The 18,040-nt window shown below is 42.6% G+C and overlaps 1 protein-coding gene across 6 annotated transcripts in view; it reads right to left on the minus strand.

The window, feature by feature from the left end:
- Window positions 1–9,458, minus strand: part of INTS14 (integrator complex subunit 14) — a 34,263-nt gene extending 24,805 nt beyond the window's left edge. For 4 of the 6 annotated variants that reach the window (XR_003608616.2, XM_028100148.2, XM_028100150.2 and 1 more), the window contains exons 1-3: window positions 9,369–9,452; window positions 4,929–5,212; window positions 3,288–3,395 (exon numbers count right to left, since the gene is read on the minus strand). Coding sequence is in view for 5 of the 6 variants with exons in the window: in XM_028100148.2 (XP_027955949.1) it covers window positions 3,288–3,395; window positions 4,929–5,150 (330 nt within the window). In the remaining variant the exon portion in view is untranslated. Of the gene's footprint in view, window positions 1–3,287; window positions 3,396–4,928; window positions 5,213–8,940; window positions 9,026–9,078; window positions 9,313–9,368 lie in introns of those variants that run through there. The other 2 variants (XM_028100146.2, XM_028100147.2) reach the window with 2 other exon arrangements.
- Window positions 9,459–18,040: the final 8,582 nt, after the last annotated feature.

Here is an 18,040-nt window from a genome sequence, read left to right on the forward strand (position 1 = left end):
CTCAGTGAACTATGTACTTAAGATCTATGCACTTTTCTGTATTTTATCTAATTAAACCTAAAAAATAGTACCTACCTATGAACACTTAAAATCGTAACCAATTCTTACTTAATTGTATTAAAACTAGAACCCTGACTCTTTTAGATAGAGTTGGCACCTAAGGCACTGGATGTCAAGAATGACATGTGGATCTATTTTACATGTGACCCTAGAAGTATCAGCACAGAAGTCCAAAAATAGTCTTTAACACTATTTTCAAAGACGACAAACTCTATCCCTGGTCAATTAAAATGACAACTGCTTTAAAAATGTATTCATGGGGTGCCTGGGTGGCTCAGTCAGTTAAGTATCTGACTCTTGATTTCAGCTCAGGTCATGATCTCAGGGTTGTGAAACTGAGCCCTGTGTCTGGCTCCATGCTGGGCATGAAGGCTGCTTAAGATTCTCTTTCTTCCTCTGTCCCTCCCCCACTCTAAAAAACGTATTTATAAAAGCCATTTAACCAAACATGTATAAGACCTTTAGGGGCGCCTGGGTGGCTCTGTTGGTTAAGTGCCTTTGGCTTGGGTCATAGTCCCAGGGTCCTTGGATCAAGCCCCACGTTGGGCTCCTTGATCAGCAAGGAGCCTGCTTCTGCCTCTCCTCCCTGCTCGTGCTGTCACTATCTCTTGTCTCTCTCTCTCTCAAATAAAAAAAAAATCTTAAAAAAAAAAGACCTTTAAAACACATTCTTAATCAACCTGTAATCTGAAAAAGCCTTCAAAATATACCAACAATGGGTGGTGGTTACAAATTATTTTTCTTCCTCATTGCCTTAGTGATCCTATGGGGTGGCGGATATTCCAAGCATTCCAGAGTGGTAGTATTTTTGCTCTTCCTACCCTAGTCTTGTCTCTTGATAATAATAGGCCATAAGGCAGTGTTAGGTGACAGCACCACGTGAAGTACCAAGATTGGCAGTTATTTCTAAAGCCCAAGAATGCTCAACGGCAGTCCCCTGGAGAGATGTCATTTTTGGGGAAGATAGTCAATTGACTATATAAGGCAATTTCCTCTTACACGAACAACTGCTATATAATGATTTACTTCTGCCTCTACTTTTTTCAGATGCTGTGTGATGAAATATTTATGTAATGTCAAAATGAGACAGACATTACTCAGATAATGAAGACATAGTCCAGCTGTCTGAAACCTTGATTAACAAAATTCCACATTAAAACAAACCTATTTGATAGTAACCGATTATAAAAACAATCACTAATAACTTCTACCTTTAGTACAGTGTTTTGGACCTGGTTCACTCCAAAACTCATCAAGCAAACCTAAGTGGATCCAGGCCCAGCCCCGGGCCCTCAGGGTATAGGACATCTCAAATTCAGATTCTTCCTTTTGTAAAGGAAGAAAAAATATTAAAAGGCAGAAGGCTGTGTGGTGCACAAGATCTTGCTTGTTACATATTTTCTGAATTTCTTCTCTGAAATGACTGAAGCAGCAGCAAAGGAAACTGCTACCCGCTAGCTTCCAGTTCAGAAGATACTGACAACAAAATTTCATTTATTCAATATATTCTTAGGACATTAAATCTTCTGTATGCACAGATTTACCAAATGAATAATGTTTATGAAGGTGCCAAACATTTTTATTTCTGAAAAGAAAGTGATCAAAAGGCATTTATGGCATTTATTAAAATGATTTCACCTTTTAGTAGCAGCTCAGGGTCTTCATTAACCCATGAGTTCATACTCTGTAAAACAGGTGGTTTTGCAGTCAGAAAAAAACAAACTTGAAAGTTGGGTTTACTGAGATATAATTTACATGCGATAAAATTCATCCTTATTGGTATACGGTTCTAGGAGTTCCAACAACTACATTCAGTGAGCAACCACTTCTACAATCAAGATGAAGACCAGTCCTGTCCGTTTCCCTTGTGCTTTATTTGAGTCAATTCCCTGCCCTTCCCTCACCCCCAGGCAGCCACAATCTTATTTTTAGTTAAAAAATAAATACCAGTGATGCCACTGGCACTACTGAAGAACCTGTGTTGGACCATGTAACAAAAAAAAAATCATACACTGTGGCCCACTGCCTGTTTCTGTGAATAAAGTTTTATTGAAACACAGCCATGTCATTTATTTACTTATTATCTATGGCTGCTTTCATGCTATGACAGTGGAATGGAGAAGTTGTTACAAACATCTGCAAAACCTAAAATACAGAAAAAGCTTGCTGACTCCTGTTGTAGATTACTCTAATTTTCCTTAGCGATTTTTCTGTTTTCTCCTTTAAAATGTACTACCACTTCTCAAAGCACAAGCATATTTGCTTTTGTGCTTTGTTGCAATATATTCACAGATATTGCAGTTTTTAAAAACTGAAGATCTATGGCAGCCCTGCCCTGAGCAAGTTTATCGGTGCTATCTTTCTAACGGTATTTGCTCACTTTGTGTCTCTGTGTCACATTGGGGTAATTCTTGCAATATTTCGAACTTTTTCATTATTATTATCTTTTGTTATGGGGCTCTGTAACCAGTGATTATGACTTGCTGAAGTTCAGATGTTGGTTAGCATTTTAGCAATCAAGTATTATTTATTTAAGGCATTTTCTTTTAGACATAATGCTATCATACACTTACTAGACTACAGTATAAACAATTTTATATGTACTAGGAAACCAAAAACTTCAACTGACTCACTTTATGCAATGTTAGCTTTATTCTGATAGTCTGAACCGAACCTACAATATCTCTGAGGTATGCCTGCTTATAGTAAACTTCCAATTCTCTTTTTATTCTAATACTCTGTTCTGATTTGCTAATGTGGACCTATTGTGGACCCAAAGTAAAGGGCAACAGAATATATGACATTCATACTCATCACTTTTTAGAAAACTCAGCTGAGATGGTTACATGTTTGCTAAATAAATGCTACACGGAGATAATAAAGACAGACTATCATATACTGATGTTTATAATTCTATGACTCAAAATTATAATTACCCCTTCTAGGGAGTGTTCTAAAATTCTACTGTGAGCCCTTCGTGTTTTATACAAACAATATTAGTTTGCAATAAGCCAATTTGCTAGGAGAATGCTTTCCTTAAGGCATAACTGTGCTGTTTTCTGAGCATATTAGTGTTGACTTAGTGCCTTCTTTTAAGAAGATACCAATAATGTATAATGTAGTTTATAGAAATTACAATGCATGCTGTGTCAGAGCCTAAAGAAAATCAAATCACCTCAGTGGTTAATGGTTTTAACTTAGGGCAATGAAAAGGAATTGATCGTTACCTGGCAAGGAATCGCACCACCCCATTCTTGCTGAACAATATTGCAAACACCAACTAATGCAGATTCCAAGCAGGTTTTATCATAATCATCCATATTACTTAGTGCTTCCTGATTGAATAAAAGATAAAACTGCTCATTATTTTTTACTATTATTAGAAAACAACATAAACTGATCAAAGCATGAATGTTACACAGGGGACATTGTGTTTCTGAGAGCCCAAAAGCATATTTTCTCAAAGAAAAATGGTAAAACCAGCTTCCTCAACCACAAAGGACAATTAAGAGTGTTTCTTTACTCCATTCTCTTATCAAGTGAGAATGAATGGTCCACCAAGTTCCTAGCTTTGTAAGGGAACCCTGAAGGAAGTAACTAGAATGAAGAACTTTTGAACACATCCAAAAAAAAAATGACAAAAATTACTGAGTACTAACTATATTCTAAACACCAACCTAGGCACTTAACATGCATTTAGTTATCTAAACACTCTGTAAGGTATAGATTATTAAACTATTTTTAAAACAAGGAAACAAAGGTACAGAATGATGAGGTAACTTCCCCAGGTCGCATGCCTAGGGGTATCAGAGTCTAGATTTAAGCCCAGTCAATCGGACTCCAGGACACCTGGTCTTAACCACTACTCTGAATGCCTCAGATAGCAATTCTCTAAATTTCAGAACTGCTGAACATCTAATATCCCTACTTTACTGTTCATTTACAAGAAATCCAGTGCAATTTTTTAAAAAAGCTTGTAGCAGAAAAAAAAGGTGAGACAGTAAAAGAAATTATTTAACAAAATTTTATTATGTACATTTAAAAAATCAAACTACACTGATCCTGGATCTCTAACCTATTAAACTGTTTTAATTCCATACTTACTATTATGAGGTAGGGCTGGAAATATTGATTTAGAGATGTTGTCAGGAAGTAAATTCTCTGGCATATCACAGATAACACCTTTTGAACTAATACCTATCAACTGAGGTTTAAAAATTATAATTTCTTGGCATCTGTAATTCAGTCAAAGGCTATTTATTGGAGAGGAAATATAATTTTGAATTACTCTAGAATGAAGGTTTTGATAAGGAAGGGCTATTTTTCATCTCCTTAAGTTTTATAAGAAAATAGAAAAGAATAAAGTATTGAACTTAAAGACCTTGAATTTTAGGGAATAGGGAACTACATCCTGACATGCTCTCCTTTCCACAGAAAATTCCAGAAAACTGAGAAAAGACAATAAGGTAACAGCTCAGAGCTTGAACTCATAGCTCTACCAAAGGCATAAGGCCTGCTGGTTGTGAAACTCTGTTTTATAGCCATACTCAGATATTATACCCACAGACTTAACATTAAATAAGTTCAAGTTCTACTGGGCGCTGGGATGGCACAGTCGGTTGACCATCTGACTCTTGGTTTTGGCTCAGGTCGTGATCTCAGGGTCATGAGATCACTGGGCTCAGTGCTCAGCAAGAAGTCTGCTTTGAGTTTCTCTCTCCCTCTGCTCCTCCTCCCTCCCCCAAATAAATGGATAAATCTTAAAAAAAAAAAAAAGTCCAAGTTCTAAATATTCAGTGCGATATAACCCTGTTTTCCTTCCTAAAAATCTGGGCCCCATACATACAATAACTCATTCCTTTTTGTACCTGAAGGGTGTTGTAATCTCTTGTGAAGGGAACCATCAGCTCCCAGAGTGATGAAAAAACCACCAGGGCTGTAAATTCAAGCTTGTAATTTGTGGCCATGTGCTCAAACAGCATCGTCAAACCATGGGCTGCTAGGTGCTTACGCTGATATTCCTCAGAACCCTCGATCGACACAGGCCGGGTCATGGAAAGGGATACGTCCATTACCACCACTGTTGGCATGATGAAAATGATCCCAATGTTCCCAATCAGAGCGCAAAAAGACAGCTAGGAACAGAGAAATGCTGTAGAAAATAAATATGATTAGGTCTTCTTACATGTTACAGAGAGAAAAAAGGTTTTTTTCCCCACCCCAATTTTAACCAAACTGCAGAAATGAGGGAAGGCAAACCTCATTTAAGTTGAGGTAAAGGCAAAACTGCAGAGAATTCAGGAGGGAAGCAAGCAAGGACCCATGTGCTCCAAGGACCACATATTTCTATTAAAAAATATATTAAATTCAGGTAGCTCTTGACTTTCATAATTTCAAAGTTTATACAACTTAATATAACAAACATTCCTACATCACCTCTCCAACAATTTATGAACGGACATTTCTAGCTGTCATATGGTGGTGCTTTTCGACAAGCAACCCATTATTTTTGGGCATCATCACTCTCTTAATACAGCAGTAGTTGTGTGTTTATTTAATCATCTTGTTGCTTGGAGCCCTTTATTATTAAAATGAATGTAAAATGTAAAAATGAAAGGGCTAGTAGAATCATGATCCAAATTAGACAAAGCTGGAAATCATTATGCATGAAAAAAGCAGTAAACTACTGTTAGCCTCGGTAATACTGTACGTAAATTGGGCAACAATGCTTTAATTGTGAGGGAAAAGAACAAAATTAAAGAGTATGTTGCCATTATCTCAACAAATTGTGTATAAAAGTCAATATGCAGAGGGGCGCCTGGGTGGCTCAGTTGGTTAAGCGTCTGACTTGGTTTTGGCTCAGGTCATGGTCTCACGATCCTGGGATCTTGCCCCGCATCGGGCTCCATGCTTAGCCCAGAGTCGGCTTGAGATCCTCTCCCTCTCCCTCTGTCCCTCCCCCAGCTCAGGCTCTAAATAAATAAATAAATAAATAGATAGATAAATAAATAAAATCCTTTTTAAAAAGTCAATATGCAGAATGGAGAAAACAGTTCTTTAAAATTACGGATTGAGAATTAGCATGAAGAAAACATTTCTGTTCTTAAAAATAAAGAAAAAAGTTCAGATACACAGACCTGCTCATGGGGACACAGCTTGCTGCTACTGTTAAGCAAACTAGTCTACTGACATAATGAAATCTCATATAGCTATAAATAAAAGACACGTATGTAAATATGAGAAATAAAGTGCCAGTAACCAAGAAAAGGAGGTCATAGGATTGTACGTATACACTAATTACACCTTCATAAAACTCATATTGTATATATACAATTAGGAAAGACTCTGGATGGACAAAACTGGTTAGAAATTAAATGCCTGCTAATTTCTTCTTTGGAACTTACTTCAAAAACACCTAACAGTGGCCAGACTGCGTGTTTCAGTGAAGTATCCAACTGCAAATGTATGATATTCTAAAATTCCATTTGTAAATAGGCTGCTGGGAACTAAGAATATAATGGTTCATGGAAGCAAGGTTATAAACCGAGGTCAGGGACTCAAGTAAAGTAGGAAAAGCCTTTTTACCACATAGTGGCCTGAGATACATTTCAAATACAGTAATGCCTCATGTATCTAACATCAATAAAGATTAAATGAGGGATATAAATTACTTTTCCAGACTCTTTAAAATTCTAAAATGTTTAGCCATTTTGATAGACAAAATTAAAATGTGTATCCCTCTTTTCTGCCTCATTAAACACCATGCAAAACATAATCTACTCTTATGATGGCCTGGCATCACCACTCTAAACACCAAGACTGCCTAGCACCTTGCTACTCTTATGGGTTTGTTTTTTTTTTTTCCCCACACCAGCATTGTGTGCTGCAGAACACTGTTCTGGAGAGATGCTCCAAGAAAATGAGTTCAGGCATTAATAAAGACTCTAGAAAAGGTCTAGAACAAAACAAAACAAAACAAATCTAGTTTAATTTGCTAACTCTGTTTCCCCTTTAACCCTTTTCTACATAATTACCATTAAGGTCCCATAAAACAGGGATTATGTAGAATATACACAGAAACAATGCCTTGTATTCAAGGGATCCAAACTGTTGTGCTCTGTTTTGGTGCCTCCTTTTTATGATTAATTTTTAGCCCATCAGCTTGCATCGTACTTAACTCAGTAATTCCCTATAATCATCCTCCCTCTTTCTAATTTGCTTCTTCTCGGCTACTACGGGCTAGAAAGCCAGGTAACCGAGCTTGTTAAAACTGTGTCCAAAGTCAAACTCAACAGGTTCTCAGAGCCTGTGGGTTTCTTCTAGTGTCAAATGTATGGGCTTAGGTGTATCAGCTTGGTACTACTTCATCTTCTCAGTTTTTTAAATTTTCTTTCTGGGTCTTAGCTGTGCTCTTGAAGAAGTGAGGCCCTATATAATATTGGTCCAACTATACTACATTAGACCATAAGCTCACTAAGGGCAGGGACTGTGTCAGATTGTGCCCAGCAATGTCTCCTCAGAACCTATCACAGTAACTGGCCCAGGGTATGTGCTTGACAAATATTTGATAATGACTAATTAACTATCCCTAGTCACCAGACAGAACATTAATTCTTTGGCAAAACACAGGATGAATTTTAACTCTGGACACCAGAAACACATTTCTTTCTCTCCTCCTCATTCAAGCAGTCGGTTAAGCCTCAGACTCTTGGTTTTGGCTCAGTTTGTGATCTGGGGTCGTGAGATCAAGCCCCACATTGGGCTCCACGCTCAGTAGAGAGTCTGCTTAAGACTCCCTCTCGCCCCCCATGTGCATGTGGGTGCACACCTGTGCTCCCTCTCTTTAATAAACAAATCTTTAGGAAAAAAAAAAGAAAGCTGGGGAGGAGTACCTGGGTGGCTCAGTCGGTTGGGCAGGGGACTATTGATTTTGCCTCAGGTCATGATCTCAGGGTTGTGAGACTGAGCCCTTTAGGAGGCTCCATGCATGGAGCCTGCATACCATTCTCAGCAGTTTGACTCTCTGAGAGGGATTCCATTCAAATTTCTAGGGGCCCACCCATTCATGTTGGGTCCTTACCTACCCTTAGGTTTCTGGCAGCCTGACTTCCCTTGCCCTGATGAGTGCCTCCTGAGTTCTCTCCCTCTGCCTCTCCCCACTGCATGCACTGGCTCTCTCTCAAAAAAAAAAAAAAAAAAAAAGTTGGGGATCATGGGAAGTACTTCCTCAACTTTTCAAGGAGACTGGGAAAGAGTATACACAGATTTAGATCTCGGACAAGAAAGCATTTCTGGCCCCTGAAATCCGCTGTGAATGGGTGCCCATAGCTGGCAGTCTCGACTTCTCTGCAAACACCTCTAGAGCTGGCTGATGCATTTGTGTCCATCCACCCTCGAAATAGTGGCAAAACCATGGGAAACCATTACTTAAGTTGAAAGTACAGAATTAAAAGAGGAAACTGCATGTTCTTGAAGGATGATTCACTCAAGCACTCTAGGCCGGATTAAAAAAAAAAAAAAAATCTGTGCCCACCACAGTCCAGCAATTTTTTGAGAATATGAAGTATCTCTCACTTGGGCTAATTCTCCCCCTTTTCCCATAAGTACTATTTAAAGTACTGTTTACATATAATGCTTAAGACGTAATATTACGGGCCATCTTTCTCAACAACAGTCTGCTCCTGAGAATAGAACCCAGCCACCTGTCCTGGCCTTAAGGCTAAGTCACCTAAGTACACGTTTACAATTCTTCCCTGCAGGTGACAAATTAGCTCAGTGGTAAAGAATGTATTCTCAGCAGTTTCGCCCTCGGAGCATGATTCCACTCGCATTTCTAGGGTTTCTAGGGGCCCGGCCATTCACGTTAGGGTCCTTACCTACCCTTAGGTTTGTGCCAGCCTGACTTCCCTTGCCCTGAGGAGTGCCTCCTGAGTTCTCTGTACAACTTCATCTCGAAACCGCCAGCCTGGAAATACAGCACTCCTGCATTTGAATCGCAACTGGGGGGTGGATTTTTACCTTAAAATCAGTCCAGAACAAAAACTGAGATCTGTTAGTCTTATGGGAAGAGGGAACGAAGAGGGCCCGGGCAGAGGCCGAAATCGCGGTGTTTACGCGGGGCCCACGATCCCGAGCTACAGAGCGAGGCGAGGCCGGGAACAGGGCCCGGAACTGGCGCCGCACAGACGGCGCGGGGCGGCGGGAAGGCCGGGCGCCGGCTCCGCCTCGTTCCCCACCCCCGACCCCTTCTCCTGCAGCTCCAGCAAGCAACGAAGGACTGCCCGAGGCCGCCGGCCAACCCCACTCACCCCGCGCCCATCACCGGCACTGTCCGTCCGCGTAAACTTTCCGCCCGCGCACCACGGCCGGAATGATGGGGCCGCGCGACAAAAAGGAAGCCGGCGCCAATGTGCGCACGGGGCTGGGGCGGGGCTTTAAGGCCTGAGCGGCAGGGCAATGGCGCGGCGGGACCGCTAGGGGGCACGCCCTCCTCGGCGTCCCTCCGCAGCCCTGGGTCTGCTTTGACCTCTGCTCCAACATCCCCAACCTTGCGGAGCTCGGGCTCTGTCTCCCCTTCCTTCTTTTCCTCCCTCCCTTTCCCTTTTCGGGCTCTTCCCTCTTTCCCTCTGCCCACCTCCTCCTCTCTGAAGAGATACCTCTGTGAGCCCTTAACACTCCAGCCGCCCCACTCACCTGCGCCTGTTGGCGCACCCGCCTCACGCTCAGTGACACGTGCCCTTCTTTGCCCGCACTCTTGAGCCGCCTCCGAACCAGGTGACAGAATCTTCTCCAAACTCTTCTTTAACTACACTTCCTGCCTGGGGAGTGCTCGTGCTAAGCGCACCGTATATTTTTCTTAGGTGACCTGAGCCAATTGACAAGTCAAGACTTCCCCTCTGGGTCTCCTCGGCGCGAGGCTCACTTTCTTCCCCCCACCCCTTCTCTGAGGATAGGTTCATTGGTTCTCCCTACAGTGCGAGGTGCCTGGCTGAAGGATCTGCACTCACACTTCCCTGTGACGCACCATGGGCCCTCCCCGCCTCGCCTCTGGGCACCTGGTGTGCCGCTGCAGCCTGCGCCCCAGGCCAGCTTCCCGAGGGGGCAAGAACTGGTTTTCTAACCATGTAGGGAGCCAGGAAGTGTCAGCTAGAAGCAGGCCTGGGTAGTTGTGGTTCAGAGGATCATGTGGTACCCCATAGATGGCACGTGAGAATAGAAAAAGGCCTCTGCCCCTTTTTCGTTTAGTTGGTGGGATGGGGTGAGGTGGGGGGGGTGGGTCAGGGAGGGAGGATGCTTTGAACTGAACGACCTAGTCTGTCTGACTTTTCACAGCTTGTTCAGTGGGAGAGTGAGGGTTCCAATGATTGTAGTTCTTTCCCATCTCCTCCTTATATCCAAGGCGGCTGAAGAAGAGAGTCAGTCCCTGGGAATGTCTCTGCCAGCATCAGGGCCCAGGGACCTACAGACTGTCCTTTTTGCTTCAGAACTCCTTTCCCCAACGTGGCTAGGCTCACTGTCTCAAACCCTTGTCATTCTTAAGCATAATGGGATCTAGGTGAGTTAAGACTGCTTCTTGATTATGTGGTCACAGTTTCTAACTCTTTCCCTAGTGGGAGGGATGTGGCCGAGAATGTGTGGGCAGGGGAGTTGTCTAGTTACCCCTAAAGTGGTGATGACTCAGCCATAGGGTCGCCGTTCTCCTGGTAGTTCCAGCTCAGCTCCATGGACTGATTCCTTACCTTCCCCAGTCCTAAAGCTTAAGTTTATTAGTTTGCTGATGGGTGATCAGATTTTGGTAACCTTGTTCTGAATACAGGCTTTCAGGAGATTAGGGAAGCAAAAGAGCGATTTACTAAAACAACGGGAAAAGGTAACTACCAGGGGATCCGCGTCACTTGGGGCAGCTGGTTAAGTCTTTTGTTTTTATTTGTAAATTCTTAGTAGAATCCCATGAAAAATCAGAAGGTTGTTCAGTGAATATAAAATCAGAGAGCATCAGCACAAAGAGAAGTTCTTGCAGGAGATGTTTTTCAAGCCATAGCTGGCTAATGAATTTCTTTTTCTCACTCCAGAGACCCTCATTTGCACGTTTCCACACACACATTAAAGAGAATCAATGAACAACTTCCTTTGCATAATCTATCATCCTTTCATTATTCATTCATTCATTCATTCATTCATTCATTCATTCATTTATTTTTGCTCTGAAACAGTGGACCGCTGTCAACAAAGGCTTTGAAAGGCAGAGTGGTTTGGTTTCTAGGCTGGCAAAGTAAAGGTTAGTGACAGAAATTCTAAGCCACTCATAGGTGCTAGGTACTGGGGCCCAGAGGGGGGTTCAGATAGCCACCCTTGTCGCATCATTCAGCATATTTTCACTGCTCTAAAATTCCTCTGGGTTCTGCCCTTTTATCCCTCCCTCTCCCCGGACTCCCAGCGACCACTAATCTTTTTATTGTCTCCATAGTTTTGCCTTTCCCTGCATGTTATAGAGTTGGAATCATACACTATGTAGCCTTTTCAGATTGGCTTCTTTTGCTCTTCAGTTTTTGTCATGTTTGTTTATGGCTTAATAGCTCATTTCTTTTTAGTGCTAAATAATAAATATTCCACTGTCTGGATGTACCTCCGTTTGCTGAAGGACGTTTTGGTTGCTTTCAAGTTTTGGCAATTATGAATAAGGCTGCTATAAACACCATTGTGCAGGTTTCGTGCGGACATATGTTTTCAATTCATTTGAATAAATACCAAGGAAAGAGATTGCTGGGTCATATGGTAGGAGCATTTTAGTTTTGTGAAAAACTAAACTTTTGTGAAAAAGTTGTCTTTTGAAGTGACCGTACCATTTTGCATTCCCAGCACCAATAAGTGAGAGTTTCTGCTGCTCCTCAGCAACACTGGTGTTGTCAGTGTTCTTGATTTTGGCTATTCTGATAGGTGGGTGGTGGTGTCTCACTGTTGTTTTAATTTGCAATTCCCTAATGACATATGATGTTGAACATATTTTCATGTGCTTACTTTCCATCTGTGTATCTTCTTTGGTGAAGGGTCTGTTCTGTTCAAGTCTTTTGCACATTTTAGAATCAGAGTGAGGTTTTTTTGTTGTTTTTTTTTTTTACTTTTGAGTTTTAAGTGTTGTTTGTATGTATATTTTGGATAACATTCATTTATCGGATATGTGTTTTGCAAGTATTTTCTCCCAGTCTGTGGCTTGTGTTTGCATTCTCCTGACAGTGAGGGACTTAAAAAAATTAGAACAAAAACCCAATAATACAATACCATTATCAAATTTAAAATAATTAACAATAAGTCCTTAACATCATCAAGTACCCAGTTTTCAAATATCCAGGTGACTCTAAAATATTATAAATTTTACTTTTTAAAAAATTTTTAACATTTTTAAATTAAAAAAAATTTTTTTTTCAGAGAGAGAAAGAGTGTGAGTGTGAGGAGGGGGCAGGGTGGAGGGAGAGGATCTCAAGCAGACTCCGTGTGGAGTGTGGAGCCCACTGTGGAGCTGGATCCCACGATCCTGAGATCTTGACCTGAGCCGAAACCAAGATTTAGACATTTAATTGACTGAGCCACCCAGGTGCCCCTAAATTTTGCTTTTTTTTTTACTTTGATTGTTTGAGTCAGGAACCAAGTAAGATCCAGACATTGCAGTCTCTGAAGTCTCTTGTGATCCCTAAGTTCTCCCGTGTCTTTTTTCCTTTGCAGTGTATTTGATGAAGAAACTGTGACCCCTCTCTTTTAATTGCTCTCAATCCTCCTCAGTCTTTCCAAAGCATTTGAGAAAATCACAAAGCTTCTCTCTATTCTAATAGAAAGACTCACCGAACAAAGTAGGGATTTTATACAATTTCAATTCCAATTCATTTCATCTCTGCTCTATAAATAGGGGTGAGGCTTACCCACCAATTGTTCCCAAGGGTCTGGCATTTAACACTGGGTTAAATTTGTGAAAAGAAGATAGGAAGGAAGTAAGAGATTATTTGGAAAAAAAAAAGTCAAAGGGGAAAGCAGAGAAAATTTGATATTACATTTGTCTAAGAAAGTAGAACTGAACTTCTCTATTTAGGACACCCTCTTCTTTGAAAAGCATTACAGGGGCGCCTGGGTGGCTCACTTGCTAAGCGTCAGCCTTCGGCTCAGGTCATGAATGATCCCAGGGTCCTGGGATCGAGCCCCACGTCGGGCTCCCTGTTCCGTGGGAAGCCTGCTTCTCCCTCTCCCACTCATCCTGCTTATGTTCCCTCTCTCACTGTGTCTCTCTGTCAAGTAAATAAATAAAATCTTAAAAAAAAAAAAAAAAGCAGCATTACAAACTCTAAATTTTAAAGTTTGCTCATGACCTGGGCCTGCATCTATCTTCCCAGGCTCACCCCTCACCCTCTTAAAACTTTGGTAGCCTCTTTCAATGAAAAAGCAGATAAAGCAAAACAAAACTAGTTTTTCTTTCTTTCTTCCTTCCTTCCTTCCTTCCCTCCCTCCCTCCTTTCTTTCTTTCTCTCTCTCTTTCTTTCTCTTTCTCTCTCTCTCTCTTTCTTTCTCTCTTTCTCTCATTCTCTTTCTCTCTCTCTCTTTCTTTCTTTCTTTTTCTTTCTTTCCTTCTCTCTCTTTCTCTCTCTTCCTTCCTTCCTTCGATTTCTTATTTTAGAGAGAACACACCTATAGGAGGAGTGGCAGAGGCAGAGGGAGAGACAGAATCTCAGGCAGACTTCCAGCTGAGTGCGGAACTGGACTCTGGGCTCTATCTCACAACCCTGAGATCGTGACCGGAGCTGAAATCAAGAGTCTGTGGGTTGGAAGGAGCCCCACAGAGCATAACTACCCAAAAGCGGGGGTGGGGTGTGTGTGTGTGGGGGGGTGGTTGGGGGCGTTGGAAAGGGGGAAGGGCAGGGAATGGGAGAATCACCACTCCTCACCTTCCTGGGGGTTAAAATGGTTTTAATTCTTAAACCACAAACTGGTTTTGGGGGGGGAACCACACGACAAACTGACTTTAAGTCTCCCCCTCCCCCAAGGACTCTATTCAAAGTGAGTGGGCATGCCAGTGTGCTTTTGTGTGTGTGTGTATGTGTGTGTGTGTATGTGTGTGTGTGTGTATAAACAATGCAGTGGCCTAAATAGGGAGTTGGTATGTGGGAGTGGGAGTGCACCCTTTATCTTCCCCGCTCATGCCCTCCAAGAGAGGCCCATACTCGAAGCCTGGGCCAAAGACTGAGCCTGAGTTGGAGAGGAGGAACACTGTCCCCTTTGGATGGAAGTGAGACCTGGGATGAGGCTGACACTAAAATCAGGGAGTATTAGAAGAAAAGGAGGATGCGAGGTGTATAAAAACCTTGGTGGTTTGGGCCTCCTTTATATCTTGTTCTTATTATTACTAGTATATTAATATACCTTGCCCATCACCTTCATTGTTTTGAACTGCTATATAATTGATTACTGGAAAGTTATGACACCATTTATGTACCAGTTTTCCATTGACATTTATTTTTTTTTTAGTTCGAGGCAGAACTTGAACACATGACCCTGCGATCAAAACCTGAGCTGAGATCAAGAGTCAGAGGCTTAACCCACGGCATCACCCAAGTGCCGCTCCATTGGCATTTAGATAGATTTCAATTTTTGCTCTTACGAGCAATGTCGGAATAGGCCTTGTAGATATGGTGGAGGCTTTTCCTCTGACTGAAGTGGAAAAGCACTGGAAAGTTTGGAGTAGAGGAGGGACATGACCTGACTTACAGTTTAACAAGCTCTCTTGTGCTACTGTACCAGATTGATAACTCACAGTATCTTCATCAGCACTGGATATTATATTTTTTAGTCTTTGTCAACTGATGAGAAAAAAAAAATCTGTTGCTTCGGTTGGTATTCCTTTGTAAAATCAGATTGAGACAGTGAGTTTTCCTTAGTGTGCTGTTTCTCATTTACTTAGTGGGGAGTTGTTAATTTTACTGGTACTGTGTGGATTCCTGTGTGGCCACACTGAAGCCCTCTGATAGGGCCTGTTTGACCTCTCTTCCAGGCCCCAGGCCCCTCCGGATGGGTACCTGACTAAGAAGGCCAAAACCCTGATCTGAACCGCTACTGACCTGAAGTGTCACCCCCTGCAGCTCCCTGCCTCAGGTATGGCTCCAGGCACTGGCTTAGAGAGATGAAGTGTTATGGGATGTTTGGGGATTTATTTTGCTTAATCCCACCAGTGACAGCAGTGCAGCCAGCACCCTCTAGGGGAGTGTGGGTGGCTCAGTCGGTTGAGCATCCAACTCTTGATTTTGGCTCAGGTCATGATCTCTGGGCCTGAGATCTACGGCCTTGGGCTCCACCCTCAGCAGGGAGTCTGCTTCTGTCCCTCTGCCCCTCCCCCAACTGGTGCTGTCTCTCTAAAATCAATCTTTTTAAAAAGTATCCTATAAACAATATAATATAAACAATTAAAACAATATCAACAAAAGGTCTTGGGCTGTGACAGTCCGTGCCTGACAGATCCAAGTGCTTTTCCACAGGTTCTCACTGTACCGCTTCCATCTCCCCCACATAGAAGCTCTGTTTTTCTGGTTGTATAAATGAGGAACCAGACTTTGAGAGACCTTAGGAGACTTTCTCCTAGATGTTGCAAAGTAGTACCTGTAGGTCTAATTCAGCGCATTTTGTCTACCTTAATATTTTTAAATTGTTTTACATTGGAATGACTACTGATGGGTCATTCTTTCTCTGTCCAGACACAGCCCTCATTACTCTAATCCTCTGACTTTGAATAGAGCTAATTTAACTTAATTTTATTCACCCAGGTCCTGAAGGCATTTGATTTTGCAACCCCTGCCAAATCTTGTCTACTTTCCACTCTGCAACTATAGGGTCAATATCAACTCCTGATATGGGCCCAGAAATAAATCAGCCTCAGCCACAAACTCTTTGCCATTAGGCAAAAAATCTCATTCCCTCTTTCTCCTGTTCTAATAGAACCATGGGAAAGGCCTTGAGCTGCAGAGGGGAGGGAAAGGCCTCCCTACTGACCTGCGTAGCCTCTAAACCCTGCCTTCCTCAGACTCTGATATTACCGGGAGGGTCAGAGCCAAAACTGCCCCACCTGTCCCGCCACCCTGTTCAACAGACAGTATAAAATGAGACAAATTGGTGGAACAAAGTAGATCAACTTTCCCTCCTAGTGGTACTGGTTTTTCTCCAGCACTTTGTTTCTGAATGGCCATGACCTCTGTGAGTGGGCATTTCCTCCCCCTTTCTCACCCCAATGTGTAGCTCAGGCACCCCATCTCTGAGCATCTCCTCACTGGGATGTCCCTATTCATTTCATCCACAAAGATATTTACCGGGTGCCAGACACTGTTCTGGGCTCTGGGGATTCAGTCTTGAATATACAGGCAAGGTCCTTGTCCTCTTGGAGCTCACTTCCTACTAAGAGATGCAGACACGAGTCAGGTGATCACACTAATACGTACATAGTACGGTGCTGTCACAATGGAATGCTTGGGGACCTGTTGCCCCCTAGCAGTCTGTGGTCTCCATAAGTAGAATAACAATAGTACCAGACCCTGTTGGTATGTTTTACATATTAATTTACTTTATCTTCACAACGAGCCTACCAAGCAGATAGTGTCATTATCACCCTCATGGTACAGGAGAGATTTACAGCCACTGAGAAGTTAAATAACTTGCCCAAACTCACCCTGCCAGTCCGGGCGATGCTTCTGCTCTTGGTTGAGCAGCAGACTTGTCTACAGCCTGGTAAATTTCAAAGTGTGCCACTGTCCCCTGAGAACAAGACAGGGGGAACCAGGCTCAACCCCAGTAGGTGAGATTTAGGTTAGACACTAGAAAGAACTCCTTGGCAACAGTTAAAGTATACGAGAAAAGGAATTCCTTTTCTGGGAATTTGCTTCTCCCCTGAATTTCCTGTATGGCACAAATAGCATTGTAAAAAATAGAGGAATTAGTCTAGGAAAAAAAAAAAGATCTCTCATAATTCTTCCTTGTGAATTGGGTTCCTTTTTCCATCTTTTTTTTTTTTTTATAGCCCAATGTGAGTCTTGAGCTCATGACCCCGAGTTCAAGAATCAGATGCTTCACCAACTGAACCACTCAGGTACCCCTCTTCTTTCCATCTTTCTGGGCCAGGTGGAGGCTGTTAGACAGCTGGGTCCCTGAGACGGGAAGTGACTAGATCTGGCAAGGCAAGGATATGCTGACTAGCAGAGGTCAGCTCCCCTCTCCTTGCTTCCATAGGGGGTGGACACCCCTGTGTACCTCAGCAGGGGGACCTGGGCACCTTCTCACCCTTCCAGGCCACTCTGGATAAAGTAGGGCAGGGGTGAAGCTGTGGGGGATTACCTGCTATTTCAGAGAACAATCAAAACCGCATGTGATCTGTGTCCCTGGGGGAAACAGGGAGGGGAGAAAGGAGCAGTCAGTAGGGATCAGGCAGAGCTAGGTGATTAAAATGGCTTCCACGTCAATGGGTAGGGTCAGAAGTTCCCATTACCTCACCCCACCCTCATTTCAACACCTCCAGCCCTGAGCTGGCCGCATAATTCCTTGGGTATCCTGGGATGTCCCCTCTTGCTCTCGGGAGATCTGTGTCCTCCCCACCAAGGATTTCCCTTAGGTCTGATAAAATATTTTTCGCATGCCAAATGCTTCAAAGTTTGAAGTATTTTCCCCACATTCCCTCATCTTTTAAAATAAACTTTATTTCTTAGAGCAGTTTTAGGTTCACAGTGATACCGAGCAGATATTCCCTCATTTTTTTTTTTAAAGATTTTATTTATTTATTTGACAGAGAGAGAGAGACACAGCGAGAGGGAACACAAGCAGGGGGAGTGGGGGAGGGAGAAGCAGGCTTCTGCAGAGCAGGGAGCCCGATGCGGAACTCGATCCCAGGACCCTGGGATCATGACCTGAGCCGAAGGCAGACGCTTAACGACTGAGCCACCCAGGCGCCTGATATTCCCTCATT

This window comes from Eumetopias jubatus, unplaced genomic scaffold, assembly GCF_037043125.1.
Source record: "Eumetopias jubatus isolate StellerSeaLion01/CBP00866 unplaced genomic scaffold, mEumJub1_p1.0 scaffold_7, whole genome shotgun sequence".
NCBI classification, from domain to species: Eukaryota; Metazoa; Chordata; class Mammalia; order Carnivora; family Otariidae; genus Eumetopias; species Eumetopias jubatus.